The 17907-nt window shown below is 40.5% G+C and overlaps 1 protein-coding gene across 2 annotated transcripts in view; it reads left to right on the forward strand.

Moving 5' to 3' along the window:
• Positions 1-17907, forward strand: part of LOC132378744 (neogenin-like) — a 383956-nt gene that overhangs the window by 170071 nt on the left and 195978 nt on the right. For both annotated transcript variants that reach the window (XM_059945868.1, XM_059945867.1), the window contains exons 5-7: positions 8377-8513; positions 12140-12294; positions 16154-16274. In XM_059945868.1, the coding sequence (XP_059801851.1) occupies positions 8377-8513; positions 12140-12294; positions 16154-16274 (413 nt within the window). The remainder of the gene's footprint in view (positions 1-8376; positions 8514-12139; positions 12295-16153; positions 16275-17907) is intronic.

Here is a 17907-nt window from a genome sequence, read left to right on the forward strand (position 1 = left end):
ATTTTCGAGATCAGAAATTTTAAACTTATACTGATCTACAGTCTTAAGAGTCGATTGTACCTTCTTATCCAACACTTCAATTGTACGTACTTTTTCAACAATTAATTTTTCAAGAGTCGCCAACTTATCTTCATGCCGCTGAATAACCGATGCCTGCGATTGAAACTTAGTATCAAGCGATTTAACAGCTCCTTCAAGTTCAGACATTTTCGTGGTAAACGTGTTTTCCAAACTTGCCATTTTACTTTCCAAACTTGCCATTTTACTTTGCAGCTTGTTATCCAAACCTGCAAGTTTAGTGTCCAGAAGATTAGAAATTGTTTCAACAGATAAAGGCTCCTTAGACGATTTCTTACTTGTAGCCATTTTAAGTTCGGCAAAGTTAGATCAAATATAGTTTTAAAAGAAAAAAAAGTCAATCGAAAATATCAACTCATTTGATTAAATTCGAAAAGATTAGATTAAAGGGTGATTATAGTTAGAAAAGTGAAGAGCGCCTAAAAGGCAGATGTTTACGTCGCCATCTTGAAACTCCACCCCCCCATTCTTCTAACCGGCATAAATCTCCCTGCAAGCTTTGAAAATCCATCTCATTATCCACAACACCTCCTACCTTAGTATTATCGGCATACTTACTAATCCAATTTACCACCCCATCATCCAGATCATTTATGTATATTACAAACAACATTGGGCCCAAAACAGATCCCTGAGGCACCCCGCTGGTCACCGGCCTCCATCCCGATAAACAATTATCCACCACTACTCTCTGGCATCTCCCATCTAGCCACTGTTGAATCCATTTTATTACTCCAGCATTAATACCTAACGACTGAACCTTCTTAACTAACCTTCCATGTGGAACTTTGTCAAAGGCTTTGCTGAAGTCCATATAGACTACATCCACTACCTTACCCTCGTCAACATTCCTCGTAACTTCTTCAAAAAATTCAATAAGGTTTGTCAAACATGACCTTCCACGCACAAATCCATGCTGGCTACTTCTAATCAGATCCCGTCTATCCAGATAATAATAAATACTATCTCTAAGAATACTTTTCATTAATTTACCCACCACTGATGTCAAACTGACAGGTCTATAATTGCTAGGCTTCCTTCTAGAACCCTTTTTAAACAATGGAACCACATGAGCAATATGCCAATCCTCCGGCACAATCCCCGTTTCTAATGACATATTAAAGATCTCCGTCAGAGCTCCTGCTATTTCTACACAAAGTTCCCTCAAGGTCCTGGGGAATATCCTGTCAGGACCCGGAGATTTATCCACTTTTAAATTTCTTAAAAGCGCCAGTACCTCCACCTCTTTAATTGTCATAGGTTCCATAACTTCCTTATTTTTTTCCCACACCTTAGACAATTCAATATCCTTCTCCTTAGTGAATACCGAAGAGAAGAAATCATTCAAAATCTCTCCCATCTCCTTCGGTTCCACACATAGCTGACCACTCTGATTCTCTAAGGGACCAATTTTATCCCTCACTATCCTCTTGCTTTTAATATAACTGTAGAAACCTTTCGGATTTACTTTCACTTTATTTGCCAAACCAACCTGGTATCTTCTTTTAGCTTTTCTAATCTCTTTCTTAAGATTCCTTTTACATTCTTTATATTCCTCGAGCAATTCCTTTACTCCATGCTGCCTATATCTATTGTAGACATCCCTCTTTTTCTGAACCAAATTTCTAATATCCCTTGAAAACCATGGTGCTCTCAAACCTTTAACCTTTCCCTTCACCCTAACAGGAACATAAAGATTCTGTACCCTCATAATTTCACCCTTAAATGACCTCCATTTCTCTATTACATCCTTCCCATAAAACAACTTGACCCAATCCACTCTCTCTAAATCTCTTCGCATCCCCTCAAAGTTAGCCTTTCTCCAATCAAAAATCTCAACTCTAGGTCCAGTCCTGTCCTTCTCCATAATTATATTGAAGCTAATGCTATTGTGATCACTGGACCCGAAGTGCTCCCCAACACATACATCTGTCAGCTGACCTATCGCATTCCCTAACAGGAGATCCAACACTGCCCCATCTCTAGTCGGTACTTCTATGTATTGTTGCAAAAAACTATCCTGCACACATTTCACAAACTCTAAACCTTCCAGCCCTTTTACAAAATGAGCTTCCCAGTCTACTTGTGGAAAATTAAAATCTCCCACAATCACCACCTTGTGTTTACTACAAATATCTGCTATCTCCTTACACATTTGCTCTTCCAACTCACGCGCCCCATTAGGTGGCCTATAATACACTCCTATCAGTGTTACTGCACCTTTCCCATTCTTCAATTCCACCCAAATGGCCTCCCTAGAGGAGCTCTCTAATCTATCCTTCCAAAGCACCGCCATAAGATTTTCTCGGACAAGCAATGCAACACTTCCTCCTCTGGCCCCTCCTACTCTATCACACCTGAAGCAACTAAATCCAGGAATATTTAGTTGCCAATCACACCCTTCCTGCAACCATGTTTCACTAATAGCTACAACATCAGAATTCCAGGTATCAATCCACGCTTTAAGCTCATCCACCTTTCTTACAATGCTCCTAGCATTAAAATAGATACATTTAAGATACTCTCCATCTCCTCCTCTCTTTCCATCCCTAACAATGCATTCAAATTTATTATCCTTTCTTCTCCCCTACATCTTCGGGCTGAGCGCATCCCTTCTCCATCACCAGCCTTTCCTCCCTCACACACTGTCTATTTACTTGTTCCACTGGTGAACTAACCTCCTCTCCCATAGTCTCCTCAAATAGTCTCCCGCCCCCCCATCTTACTAGTTTAAAGTCCGCCCTGTAGCCCTAGCAAACCTCCCCGCTAGGATATTGGTCCCCCCACGATTCAAGTGTAACCCGTCCTTCTTGAACAGGTCATTCCTGCCCCAGAAGAGGTCCCAATGATCCAGAAACTTGAATCCCTGCCCCCTGCTCCAATCCCACAGCCACGCATTCATCCTCCACCTAATTCTATTCCTACTCTCACTGTCGCATGGCACAGGCAGTAATCCCGAGATTACTACCTTTGCGGTCCTTTTTCTTAACTGCCTTCCTAACTCCCTATACTCTCGTTTCAGGACCTCTTCCCCTTTCCTTCCTATGTCATTGGTACCTACATGTACCACGACCAGTGTTAGGTACACGTATTGTCCAGCGTTATCAGCAAGGTCAAGCTATGCTGCGTTAGTTCATCTAAGCCAGTGGCCAGTTATTGCCATTGGCCACTGTGCCTTTGTACGAGGATCTGAAGATTGCTGCTTCCATTCAGTGAGTGTTTCATGTCAGGTTTACTGTGGTGCATAAGTGTGGTGAGGTACAGTTATGAAAAACTTGCTTACATAAGCATCACACGACATAGGTCAGAAAACATACACAATAAATTATATATTAGTTATACATGAAGAAAGAAAACGCCCATACATGGGCTTGTATGTTGCATGAGGATGAGATTGAATTCAGCCGAAATGTCTCAGATTAAGAGTAGCTGGACAAGGTATTGGGAGCATTAACCACAGGTACCCTTCCAGGCAAGTGTTGGTGGACAGAGAGGCAGAAATGGAGCTTGTGAGAAGTAAAAGTGAGCATGAACAGAGAAAATTGGCTGTGAATGAATGTTTGCCTTGTGTTACTCTGGCTGAGGTTATGATTGTATCCTCGTCCTCGGGCAGGCATGTGACTTATGGTCAAAGCTGTGACTGAGGAAGGGTGTGAACTCTGAGGGACTTCCAGGTTATTGTTGATGTTGGTGGAAACTGTCAAATAACAGGCATCTATCAGATAAGCTCACAATAATTTAAGGATATTTTCCAACGGAAGGTCATTTGATCTAATTATAGTCTCCTATGCAGTAATTCTGTTGGTGCTAAGAGATAATTGGGTGGATCTGCAGGTGTCATGGGTGGTGAGGTGGCAATTGTAGATATTTGCTAAACATTTGTATCAATGTCTGAACCTATGACCTAAGGGCCAGTAAGGAACTGCTCAGAGAGATGTGTGATGACAGGTGTCTGGTGCAAACTCTTAAGGCACTCAGGAACTCTTATGAGCTAGGGACAGTCAGTACAGTTTGAGTGAAGTAAGCCAAATCTGTTTGAATTCTCTATTTAGGACAATCAGGAGTTGTTTGGTTAAAAATAAATCTCTGCTGATGTGATAAATACTCTTTAGACATCTGCTCCACACAGTGCCTCCTGTCCAGAAAGAGTTCTGTTTTAAATCACTGATGACATTCAATTCCTTTGCTACGTTCAGCAGCAAACCAAGGGTTAAATGGCTGTATTTATTTGAATGTGTGATTACATGTGTACTTACCATGTGAGGAGGTTTACGTACACAGGCGAAAGTGAGAGAGAGGCCGCAAGCTGTAGTCCAGCGAGTAACCTTCAGTACTTCACTGGAACACGCAAAACATTAACGTCCTTGGTTGTCTCCATGTTTAAATGATGGTTTGTAGCTTCTCACATCACACACTCCCCTTTTACATCCTACAGTGGTGGTTGTGTCTGTAGTTCAATTTCATATGGTTTGCATATTTCAAGGCATTTGCTGTGCCTTTGTTGGTTCAACTGTGAGTAAGAAGATATTTGCTTCAAAAATGCAAAGATATTTGCTTTAACATTAGTTACTGGTGAAATTCCCAAAAATTGGAAAATGACTAAAGTTGCATTGTCTTGGGAAGGTAGAAAGGACAATCCAGAGAACCACAGGTCAGTGACCCTGATGACAACAGTGGTGAAGTTACTTGAGGGAATTCTGAGGGACAAAATCTGATTAGGAGGGGTCAGCATGGTTTTGTGTGTTGGAATTTGTGCTTGATGGACCTCTTAGAGTTTTTTGAAGAAATAATAAAAAAAGTAGATATAGGTAGGGGAGTGCTGTTGTCTATTTGGATTTTTAGCAAAGCCTTTAATAAGGTTCCACATGGTATGCTGGTCTGGAAGGTTAGTTCCCATGGAATTAGATAGGTGGGTTTAAAATTGACTCAGAAATGGGAAGCAGACAGTTGATGATTGAAAATTGTTTCTTGGAATGGCAACCAGTGACTAGTGGTGTGCCACAGCGGCTGTTATGCGCTTTGCTATATAAGTAATTTGGATGTGAATCAGTAAGTTTGCAGATGACACAAAATTAGGTATTGTTGAGAAGAAGGTTATCATAGATTACAGGGCAATCTAGATCTATTAGGGAAGTGGGCCAAAGAGTGACAAATGGATTTAAATACAGTTAAGTATAAGGTGAAGTATTTTAGAAAGTCAAACCAGTGTAGGATAATACGACGTTAAGGAGTGTATAGGACGGAGGGACAAGAGTACAAGTTTGTTGAAAGTGGCATCATAAGTAGACAGGATACAGTGTTTAGCACACTGACCTTCATCAGTCAGGGCACTGAGTATAGAAGTTGGAACATTATATTGCAGTTGTATAGGCTGCAGATGGAGTACTGCAGCCTATAGGGAAGATGTGGTTAGATTGGAAAGAATACATTAGAAATGTACAAGGATATTGCCAGGACTTGAGGGCCTGAGTCACAGGGTATGCTTGGCCAGTCTGGGTCTCTATTCCTTGGAATGTAGGAGAATAAGGGACAATTTATAGAAATGTTTAAAATGATGAGAGGCACAGATAAAGTGGATGCTAACAGCCTTTTAGGGGAGACCAAAACATAAGGGCATACTTGTAGGTTCATGGTAAAGATTTAAATTAGAGCAGAGGATTAATATTTTCTTTCACATAAAGGTTAGTGAGTATAAGCTGACAAAGGAAACAGATGAAGCAGGTAAAATTTAAGAAACACTTTGATAGGTACTGGAGGGATATGGGCTGAATGAAGGAAGATGGTTCTACCTGGGTGTGCACTGCAGTGGGAATGGAGTGCAGGGGCCAAAGGACCTCTATCTGTGCCAACCATGCTATGAATCTAAAGGTTTGGGATTCACTGAGTGATTATTTATTTGTAATCTGTTTTTGCTGAGATGGAGTCAGAATTGAGTGAAAGAGTTAACATTTTATAATGAGGCCAAAGATTGAATATCTCAGTTCATCTTGGGTTCTGTGCTGAAGGGGCCTTAAGCAAGTAGACCTGAAGAGAATTAAATTTAAATGCAAAACATAGGCCAGCCTTCACCAACAGGCAATATTTTAGAATACAGTGGATTCTGGATAATTGGGACACATTGGGATGAGTACATTTTGGTCCAACCAAGCGGCCTAAGTTTCATGGAAATAGTTAAAAAGATAAAGTACAGTTTAACTGAGTAACAAATTTGGTGCATAGTTAATGAAATACAGAACAAATTAGAACACTACCAATGATAAAACTGTCTATTAGTTCCTAATAGTTATCGATGGAAGAATTCTTCCAATGTGCACTGCTATGTGTGGGCTGTCCAGGAAGGGGTAGCTTCTCTGGTGAAGGGGTTCACTCACCTTTGGTTCCCACCGGACACTCAACTCTCACCTGCGGATCCAAGAAGTTGTTTCATGTGACAGCAACCACACCCTGGTACACCATTGTGACAGGCTGGCTAAACCAGGAGGCCTCATGCCCCAGTGAGATGGGGAAATCCCTGTCCAAGCATGTGAAGTCAACTCTGGTGGACTGGCCGGATGAGATCAACACTGACATCCAATGGCCAGGAAGGCAGTTCTGCAACACTTTGTGGAGAGTGAAGGGCATGAGGAGGCACAGAAGAAGTCATGGTTACCCACTGCAACCAAGGAAGACCCCAGTGTATGTATTTTCCACTTTAACAACTTTCTTGCAATAGTTTTGCTGTCATCGTTGGATACAACAAACAACATGCTGCGGTGTTCTTTTGATTGACACTATAAATGAACAAAAGCATCACACAGTACAGATAAGTGAACTACCTTCATACAATGTTGTCGACGATTGTATCCTCCAAATCTTCAATTTTTAGGGTAATGTTCAAGATGATTATCGATACCTTCGAACTCTTTGCAGTCAAACTTGAAGGAGTGAAATCATTTAATTTTCACGCTTGGACATTTTTGGCACCTCCAAGCCTGAATGCTTGAAACTGCAGTGAGCAAAACCATTCCAAGTTGTCTTACTACTTATTTCTTGCCAAATATCAGTGACAAAAATCACTGCCATTTGAACACAAACACATGCAACTGACACTATTTAAAAGCTGTTCACTCTAAGCACAGTGTACTGTCTAATGACCACACATTCATGTGACTGATGCTAGTTAAAAACTGTTGGCAACATCCAGCAGTTTCTTGGACAGGAAAAAAGTTTTCAAAGTATCCAGCACATGATGTTAAAAGTTAAATTCATCCACAGGTCAGACTATGCTGAGACAGGTGGTAAGCCAGAGCATTGTTTGTGGTGCTATCATCAGTCATAGTGACCTGTATTAGGGAATGGAATATTGGATACTGGTGTTTCTATGATTGAGAGGTTTTAATTATATGTTACAAGAGCACAGAATGAACGAAGGAAAGAAGAGAAGAAGAAAAAAGTTGTGGTCTTAATAAAAGCTAGCTTCGACTAAAAAGATAACAACTTATCAGTGATAACAATTAACCTATAAATTAACCAGATTCAAGTGGTGTAGCACCTGTAACAGAAAAGCTAAGAAACTTCCAGAAAAACACAGAAGCAGCTATACTACAGATACTGGAACATTTAGTAAACAAATAATACAAATGTATTCTTCCCTCTTCCTTCTATGCATGGCTGGGCACTGGAACAACCAAGGCCATCCATTCTTTGAGCCTATTCTTTGTATGAGATGTGGTTGCCCTTGGCATTTCATGCCTAACAACCTCTGAAATAAGTTACAACACATGATTTGATGCTCAGTCAGACCAAGATGACAAAGTTTATGAAAAGTTTGTTTTAGTTTTGGACAGTTGATAAAGAGAGAATGGAGTTGGTAGAACATAGAAATCTACAGCACATTACAGGCCCTTTGAAGAAAATAAAGTTCCTTACAGACAATGGTGGGGCTAGAACCTCATTTGGTGATCACTGGCTCTGTAAAGCTGTTGTGATAACCGCAATGCTACTAGTGCATTAATGTATTTGTAATCTGTTTTGGTTGGACAGATAGGTAACTGATTAGAAGCTTAAGATTTTATACTAATTACTGGGATGCAAGTTTTATGTGTGTGCTAGCTTTTATTGTCCATTCCTGGCTTCCTTCAAGTAGTGATGATGATGACTCTTAAACTATGGCAGCTTGCCAGGCCGTTGGTACAGAGTGCCAGGATTTAGACTCTTGTGATGGTGAAGGGGAGGGTTATGCACTTGATGGCAGCTTTTCCTACTGTTTTCAATTTGTTTTTCATGTCCTGTTGTAATCTGTTTTCCTGAAACTCACAGGTCCCACAGAATGGCTTTGGTTGGCAGTGGCAGTCTGCAGATCAATGATATTTTGGAAGAGGATGCTGGCCTATATGAATGCATTGCAGAGTTTGGGAATGAGACCATCCATGCTCAGGCAGAGCTGAGTGTTCAAGGTAAGATATTCAAAATATGCTGTGGCCTTTTAGCTCCAGGGAACTCACTTACAGTAATTTCTACCCCCTTCCCTTGTCTTTTTTTTCCATTTCCCATTCTGGTTTCCCTCCTCCTTTCTTTTCTCCTGTGGCTCATTGTCCTTCCCCCATCTGATTCCTTCTTCATCAGCTCTTTACCTCTTCCACTTATCCCCTTCTACCTTCCACTTCATTCCCACCTTCTCCCTCACCTACTTTTACCTATCAACTGCCAGCTTGTACGCTTTCTCCTCACCACCACCATCTTTTTATTTTGGCACCTTTCTTCTTTCTTTCCAGTCCTGATGAAGGATCTCGGCCCAAAACATCTGCTCCATAGATGTTGCCTGACTTCCAGCATTTTGTGTGTCGCTCCATATTTCCAGCATCTGTAGAATCTCTTATGTATTCATCCTTGGTTTGGATCATTTACAAAGCCTTTATTGCTGTCAAGTATTTCCTCAGAATGAGACAGTGCATTGGCCAGAGGAGGGAGTGGCATATGTGGTCAAAGTGGGAGTGGTTGCACAAGTTCTGGTGTTTGTAACTGTCAGAAAACAAACACCTTAAAGGCAATTAGCTAGAATTTTGCTAAGGAGTAGATCATATATACTGTCAGTGTTAGTTTTTCACACAAATCTTTTTCATATTCTTTTCATCTGACCCAAATTAACATAAATACTTATTTTAGTTAGATTACTAATGTAGTTTCTGGAATACATTTGTGGATATAAGTATATTTGATAGTGGAATTGTGTGAGGATGTAACTTCAGGAGCTGAAGGCATCCTTTCTCTCTTTTTCTGGGAATGCTCGATTCCTTGCTCTCTTCCAAATTCATTGTTCCCAAAGCTAAACTGTGCCAGGTGTTAGTCTCAGTCAGAGCCATCGTTTGTGTCTTAAAGTCTCAGAGTACGGAGGAAAATTCAGCTATTCTCCCAAATTAGACCTAAGTCAGTTGTGACACTACCAACGTTTATTTTATAACTACTGCTAGCAGTAGGAGAAATTGAGGTGATGAATTAAGATAGTCACAAATAAAGCTCGTCACACATCAAGTGTGTCAGCTCCTGGCTAATCCTTTTCTCATGGAGTACCTGGCAGTGAGTTAACTAAGCTGGGAGCAGCATGTGGCTGGCAGGCAGGAGATGGCTGCTGAGATAATAATCGGAACATGAGGTGAAGGGATGCTCTTAAACATAAAGTGCAGATTTCATCAGGGGTTGAAGTTTAAACAAAGATTTCATTTGTGCTCTTAGTTTGAAATTTTCTTTCTGAAACTTAAGATATTTATTCAGCCATAATTGTTCTTGAAGCAAACAGGGAGGTAATCAGCAAACAGATTGCCATTGTTTTTTGGCTTAGTGTTGTGTGCCTGTGTATTAAGTGCACTATTTCAATTATAGTTATTAATAGCTGTATTAATATTCCTACCATTTCCAACCACACTCCCATGAAAGCTATTGGAAAGCTATTGAAAAGCTATGTCCTCCAATTCTGGGTCCTTGTGTATTTAGTTTTGTGTCTGCCACTGGGGATGATTGAATTCATCTGAGCAATTGTGTTATGTCCACAGCTCACTTGGTCAGATTGCTGGTAGTTTCATAATTTGGCCTTCCAGTCTGTGATATGAAGTGTAATCACCTGGTGATACTTCATCAATTTGTAGGCATCTTAGAGTGTGATGCATACCCTATTAGTTAGCAGCTCACCTGGGATGTCATTAAGTACCTGGAAGAGAGGGTACTGTCTCTGAAAAAGTAAATATATTGAGACTACAATTTTTGAATCACTGGGCAGAGCAGCAATATTAAGTAACAAGACAGTTCATTGACCTCGTGAGTGTACTGATTTGTGACTGTTTCCAGGGAACTGTTTCAAAATTCTTCTGTGAATTTTGATGAGTTGTTTAAAAGATGAGTGGTGTACAGTCTGGAGTGACCCTCTATGAACCAGCTAACAATCCCATTGCAATTTCACGTTAGGTTGCATTTGGGCTTTGGGCCATCTCCTCAGGAGCTTCCTCTACACAAGTACGCTTGACAAGGTCTGCAATGTTGCCCATTGCAGCTGTCTCAGATGCTAATAATTTTACATGCATGATGAGTAATTAGTAGCTATAGTAACAAGTTTTGCCAGCCATTAAAATGCAACTAGGTTGACTGGAAGCTCAGTGCAGAAGTAAATCAGCAGTAGCTCAACCCTATCGGCCATCACCCTTCCATTATGAGGACAACAAATGCTAATGCCATGGCCTTTGATTGATCCTTCAGCTGTTCTTTGTGCATTGGTATGAAATGAATATGTTCACTCTGAGCAGGCAGTGACAATGGTGGCCATTAAATCCTTCTTTTCATATCCCAGAATACTAACGAATGTCCTTTAGGTTCATCATCAAGGACCCCAACCATCCATGCCATGCTCTTTACTTGCTGCTGCTGTTGGAGAGGAGATACAGGACCCTCAGGTTCAGAAATAGTTATTACCCTTCTACCATTAGGCTCCTGAACCTACATGGATAACTTCACTCACCTTAGCTCTGAACTAATCACTGAACACAACCTATGGACTCACTTTCAAGGACTCTACGATTCATCTTCTCAGTATTATCTGTCTAGTTATCTCTTTATCTGCTTTTTTATTTGTATAGTTTGTCTTCTTTTGAACTAGTTATTTTTCAGTCTTTGCAGTTTTCATCAATTCCATTGTATTTCCTTGTTCTACTATGAATGACTGCCAGAAAATGAATCTCTATGTAGCAGACAGTGAAATGTATGTACTTTGATTGTATGTTTGCTTTGAACTTTAAACCTTTCCCATTTCAGATTCTAATTACTTCTTAAATAATTATAAAGTTTTTATTTGCTTTAGTCCTTCTTGAGAGGATTTTGAATATTGGGCAAGTGGACTCTGGGGAGAGCCACTTCTGTCAATTGTTCCTTATCATCAATCTTCTGATGAATCAAAATTATTTCATTCCAGTGCACAAAAATTTTGCTGTTCAACACCTGTAGAATCAATCAAAGGTCATTGAAACTTAAGTCTGAAGTAAAGTACAGTTTCTGATTAATTTGTGCAGAGGCACTCTCTAGTCTTCATAGATCAGACCAGAGATTGTTCCTCAGTTGTTTGTTAATACTGCACGAGAAGGATTCAGCCTGGAGCTGAAACACTTGAATGTATGATATGTTTCATGTGTGATTACTGTAATTCATCACTTCAAACTGCTCCTAGTTTAATAATCTTCCTGACATCATATTATTGTCACACTTATCCAATTCGAGTCAAGTTTGGGAGGACAAAAGTTAAAATTATAATAAAGATGGAAAATGTTGGAAGTATTCAACAAATCAGGCAGCATCAGTAGAGAGAGAAACAAAGGAAATGTTATATGTCAATAACCTTTCATCAGAATAGGTTTGTTAGAGAGCAGAGTTGCTGGTAAGTGAAATTTGGAATTGTACTGCAGAGTTAAGGTGAACGGAGATCATGCTTTATTGGTCCCGTGGTCTAGAGAAAATCCTTTCTCTGCTTGGAGTTGAGAAAGGATCAGGGGATTTCTGTAGTCCTTCTGCTTACCATTCCATTCTCTTTTGCTTCCTTTAATAGTTCCCCCTCACTTCCTGAAGCGACCTGTTAGCATTTATGCTCACGAGTCCATGGACATTGTGTTTGAATGTGAAGTGACAGGGATACCAATGCCAGCTGTAAAATGGATCAAGAATGGAGACATGGTGATCCCAAGTGACTATTTCAAGATTGTTGTGAGTAAATTATTAGATTGGGTTGTTTCTGCCATCTGCTTTTATGGATACTGCAAACCTCACATGCATGCTAATAATGCAAACAATTTCAGCCCTTCATTCCATTTATTTTGCCACATCCTACACTGTTCATTGAAAGGGCATCAGAGTTCTTATCTCTATGTGAGAAATGCAGAATGCTACCTGATGAGCATAATATCTGGAAAACTCTAAAATTTCCTGTCTAAATTCCTATGCTATTATAATATCTGCTTCTGGTATCCTAATTCCTGCAGCAAAAAGCAAGCCTGTTGTCGATACTGAGAGCACCTCAAATTAATTTTTCGTGGCTAAAATAGTACAACATACACAAAATGCTGGAGGAACTCAGCAGGCCAGGTAGCATCTATGGAAAAGAATATAGTCGACATCTTGGTCTGAAACGTTGACTTACTTTTTTCCATAGGTGCTGCCTGTCCTACTGAGTTCCTCAAGCATTTTGTGTGTGTTGCTCAGATTTCCAGCATCTGCAGGTTTTCACTTGTTTGTGATGGCTAATATAGTTACACATTTTCTCTATGTTGTCGATGAATAGAATAAGTGGGAATTGGAGGGCCAGTCAGCATGTGTAAAGGAGAGTTCTGGCTGAGCATCATCAGTCTAACCATGTTAGTTTCAGGCAGGTTAGGATGGTCGATGCGCTTCTGTTTTGAAGGTGCATGGCAGCTAGAATGATTTATTTAGCTATTCCACCTTTTATGAGGAACCACACATGATGCCTTCATGTGAATGTAGATGGCAAATTTGTAGGTGATATTGTGGATAGCGAGGAAGGCTACAGCAGGGTACAGATAAGGATGGGAATGTTGGGCAAAGTATTGGCAGGTGGAATTTAATCTGATAAATGTGAGGTAATGCATATTTACAAGTCAAGTGGGCAAAATATATGCAGAATGAATGTTGATAAACAAAGTGACCTTGGTTTTCAAATTCATAGTTTTTTAAGAGTCAAAACAGTAGATAGGTTGGTGAAGAAGGCACCATAATTGCCTTCATGAGTATGAGTTAGGTTATTGTGTTGTAACTTTACAAACAAGTATTTGTGGTCTTTTTCTCAGAGTAAGGGAGTTCATTAGATTAAGGTGAGAGAATAATGATTTAAAGGGGACCTGAGGGCATCCTTTTACACAGAGGATGGTGGGTCTATGGAATGAGCTGCAGAGGAAGTGATAGAGATAGGTACAGTTACAACATTGAACAGGTACATGGATAACAAAGGTTTAGAGAGATATGGGGCAAATGCAAACAAGTGGGACTCGGCATGGACAGGTTGGGCCAAAGGATCTGCTTCTGTGTGGTCTAACTCTGATTAGACCATACTTGGAATATTGTATGGAGTTGTGGTTACAGCATAATAAATGGAAGCTTTGATTGTGCGTGAGAGAGTGCAGAGGAAGTCCACCAGGATAATGCCTGGATTAGAAGACTTCATTTGACAGGCTGGGCTTGTATTCCCAGAGCAAAGGAAATCAAAGGGTGATTTTAACTCTAGGTGCACATTCCTTTATCTGAAATTCTGAGATCCAAAAAACTCCGAAAAGCGAAGATTTTTCACCAACAGCTGACATCACTTAGGTGTGACATGGCAGCACTAGCAGAGGCCACCAGAAGTCAGTTGTGGCTCGGCTCTTGTACTGGTTACGCGTACATTTGCTGTTCGCTGATATTTTGTTTTCACTGTTGACTTTGTGTTTAATTTTACTGTGAAAATGTCAAAAAGAACTGCAGATACCCCTATGGGTAACAAGGAGAAAAAGAGAAGGAAGCATCTATCATTATCAATAACACAGAAAGTGGAGTAATTGCAGAAGCTTGAAAGGGTGTGTCTGTGCGGCGTCTTACTGAAGAATATGGTGTTGGAACTACCACTGTATATGATTTAAAGAAACAGAAAGACAAATTACTGAAGTTTTATAGTGACAGTGATATTCTACATTTATTCCAATAAGTCATTTACCATGTGTTTGATTTGGTTCGTTTGAAGCTGTATATTTTTATGTTTTATTGAATGTTTTTGTTGGAAATAAATTTTTTTCTTGTCATTATTCTCTAAACAATACAGTATAACAACTATTTACATAACATTTACATTGTATTAGGTATTATAAGTAATCTAGATGATTTAAAGTATATGGGAGGATATACGTAGGTTTGGAGCTCAGCTGGGTCCTAAAGTCTACCACACTGAGACAGATTACATAAGGGACTTGAGCATACGTGTTTTTTGGTATCTAGGGTAGGGAGTGGGTCTGAAATCCGAAAAATTCTGAATTCTGAAATGCAACTGACCCCAAGGATTTTGGATAAGGGATTGTGGACCTGTAGTAAGTTTGATCTTTTAAGCAGGTTTATATGCTTTTTAGTCAATTGTTCATGCTGCATATAAGTTCTTGCCTGAGAGGGCATAGTTTTAAGGTGCTTGGAAGGAGGTATAGAGATATCGGGGTAAGTTTTTTACACAGAGAGTGGTGAGTGCGTGGAATGGGCTGCCGACGGTGGTGGTGGAGGTGGAAAAGATAGGGTCTTTTAAGAGACTCCCGGATGGGTACATGGAGCTTAGAAAATAGAGGGCTATGGGTAAACCCAGGTAATTTCTAAAGTAAGTACATGTTTGGGACAGCTTTGTGGGCCAAAGGTTTTTTATTGTGCTGTAAGGTTTCTATGTCTTTGCACAGAGAGTAGTGAATATCTGAAATGATCTGCTGGAGGAAGGTGGTTGAGGTGGGGACAATTGCAACATTTAGGGGGCATTTGGAGAGATATATAGAGGGGAGAGGCTTGGTGGGTTATGGGTTGAACACAGACAACTAGGGCTAGCAGAGAGAATGCTATGGTTAGCATGGACTATTGAGCTGAAGGATCCTTTTTCGTGCTGTATGACTATGACCATGTATTTCACATTCTGGCCCATTGTTAGCATCGTGTACTTTGTGTAAATTGCTGGCTGCCAAGCTTCCAATACTTTGCCAGCACTTTACTTATTTGTCACGTGTACACATAATTCACATAATTCAATGCCAGCATTTATTGTCCAGCCCTAATTTCCCTTCAAAGGGTATAAGTGATTAACTTTTTGAACTGCTGCAGATTCACCTATCATCTTATAGCTATTCTCCTATTCCTGATGCCTGACTTGCTGAGTTCCTCCAGTATTTTGTGTGTGTTGCTTTGGATTTCCAGCATCTAGAGAATTTGTCGTGTTCATATTGGTCACAAAATATCCTTCTATGTAAATAATTTAGCATTACCATCATTAAGCAAGTTGGGTCAAACAACAATCTGGCAGGTTCACATTCTCCTTCACTGGTGTAATCATTTTGGTAGCATAAAGCTTTGCAGTGCAGTGATCTGGATTCAATCCCCGCTGCTGACTGTAAGGAACTTGTACATTCTCACCACGACTGTGTATGTTTCCTCCAGGTGTTCCAATTTCCTCCCACATTTCAAAGACAAATGGGTGTGGGTTAGCAAGTGATGGGCATACTATGTTGGCGCTAGAAGCATGGCAACATTTGCAGGCTGCCCCATTGTATCCCTGGGCCGTGTTATTTGTCAGTGTCAACGATTCATTTCACTCTATATTTCAATGTTTCGATGTACATGCGACAAATAAAGCTAATCATTGTTTCAGATCTGTCTGTTGATCATTTGTCCAAGCCTGTAGATTTCTATTTCAGATTTTAACCATTAATTCCTAGCAGTGTGCCTATCTTCAATCTAGGAAGAGATCTTTATTCATTGTACTCCAGGACTCTCCTGTTTGGTAAGGAAGCTGTTGTTGTGTGCACATAACATTGTTTTTATTTGCTGTTTTTTTCAGAATGAGCGGAACTTACAAGTCCTTGGTCTGGTGAAGTCTGATGAAGGTCTGTATCAGTGTGTGGCAAAGAACGACGTGGGGAACAAGCAGGCCAGTGCCCAGCTGATCATCCTGGAGCACGGTAAGTGAGAGATAGCACAGACGTGCCTGCCAGGTGCTGCCAGGGAAGGGGGAATCTGCAGGACTCTGTTAGATCTCAGGACTTGGCAGTGGGAGTGAGAACGAAACAGGTGGCCAAAGCAGTTAGGCAGATGGTAGAATACTGCTTTCAGCAACAGCTCTGCTTGCTCTGGGCTAAAACAGCTTGAACATGGTTCTAGTATTCTGCATGTGTGGAGGCTCCCTTTAAATGATAAGGCACTGTCTTTTCTTAATGACCCAGTTTTAAAAGAAATTAGTTTTTGCCCACCCCATGTTCCTGCACATTCTAAATAGTCCCTGCCCTAGACAGTTTGTGCCAAGATATTCCCCTCGGTTTCTACCAGCTCCCTTTTAGTTTCAGCCAGGGGTGTCTGCAAGTTCTCGATGGGCAGTGTTCTCCTTTCCTCCTGGTTGGCAGGAGAGCCCATTCCCTCTGCAGGTGGACAGAATCCTAATAGTTACCTGGAGAAATACACACTGGCTTTACATACCTGTTCCTGGAAACTCGTTGAATTGTAACCACTGCTTTTGTTGATTTGAGTGGATGAGCTGATTCAATAAACAACAGTGTGATGTGAGTGACTTTTATTGTCCAGATGCTCCAGTGCCAGGGCCAGGGACCTGTTTTGAAGGTAAGCAAATTGCAGTGGACGAAGTTTGTCTGGAAAGCTGGAGTCATTGTGTGCCATAACTTACACAGCACCTCATTGTCACCAGGATTGAGGGTGTAGTGGACAGCAAGGAAGGCTGTCATAGCTTGCAGAGGGATCTGCATCAGCTGGAAAAATGGGCTGATGGAATTTAATGCAAACAAGTGGGAAGTTTTGCACTTTGGTAGGCCCAACCAGGGTAGTTCCTACACAGTGAGCCACAGGGCACTGAGGAGTGTGGTAGGCAAAGGAATCTGGGACTACTGGTACATTTGCAAGAAAATGTTAGTGAACTCTTTGTAATGACCTTGTTTTCTGCATTAATTACTCATAAAATCTGGTCTGATCTTCATCGAAGTCACAATAATAGACAAATGCAATTTGCCTAAACTAATAACACAAAAAATTTGTACTTTTCATATCTATATTGAATACATTGGCTAGAAATTTAGACCACTTCTCCACTTCTGAGAAACTGTTTCAGTTCATCAATATTTCTGGGATACATTGCGTGAACAGTCCTGTTCAGGTCATGCCACAGCATCTCAATTGGGTTAAAGTCTGGACTTTGACTTGGCCATTCCAAGCATGAATTTTCTTCTTTTTAAATCATTTTGTTGTTGATTTACTCTTGTGTTTCAGATCATTATCTTCTTGCATCATCCAACCTCTATTAAGCTTCAGGTGACGGACCACTACCCTGACATTCTCTTGTAAAATGTCTTGATATGATTTTGAATTCATTGTTCCTTCAACAATTGCAAACTGTCCAGGGCCTGAGGCAGCATACCATTCTGTTCCTTCCATCATGCCTCACAGTTGGGATGAGGTTTTGATGTTGGTGTGCAGTTCCCTTTTCTTTCTTTCTTTCCTTCCTTCTTTCTTTCTGATTAAAAAACCCCAAATCACAATGAGGAACATTAATACAGTGCAAAATTAAGCATACAATGACAGTATGATACA

The sequence above is a fragment of the Hypanus sabinus genome, chromosome 21 (assembly GCF_030144855.1).
Source record: "Hypanus sabinus isolate sHypSab1 chromosome 21, sHypSab1.hap1, whole genome shotgun sequence".
Classification (NCBI taxonomy): domain Eukaryota; kingdom Metazoa; phylum Chordata; class Chondrichthyes; order Myliobatiformes; family Dasyatidae; genus Hypanus; species Hypanus sabinus.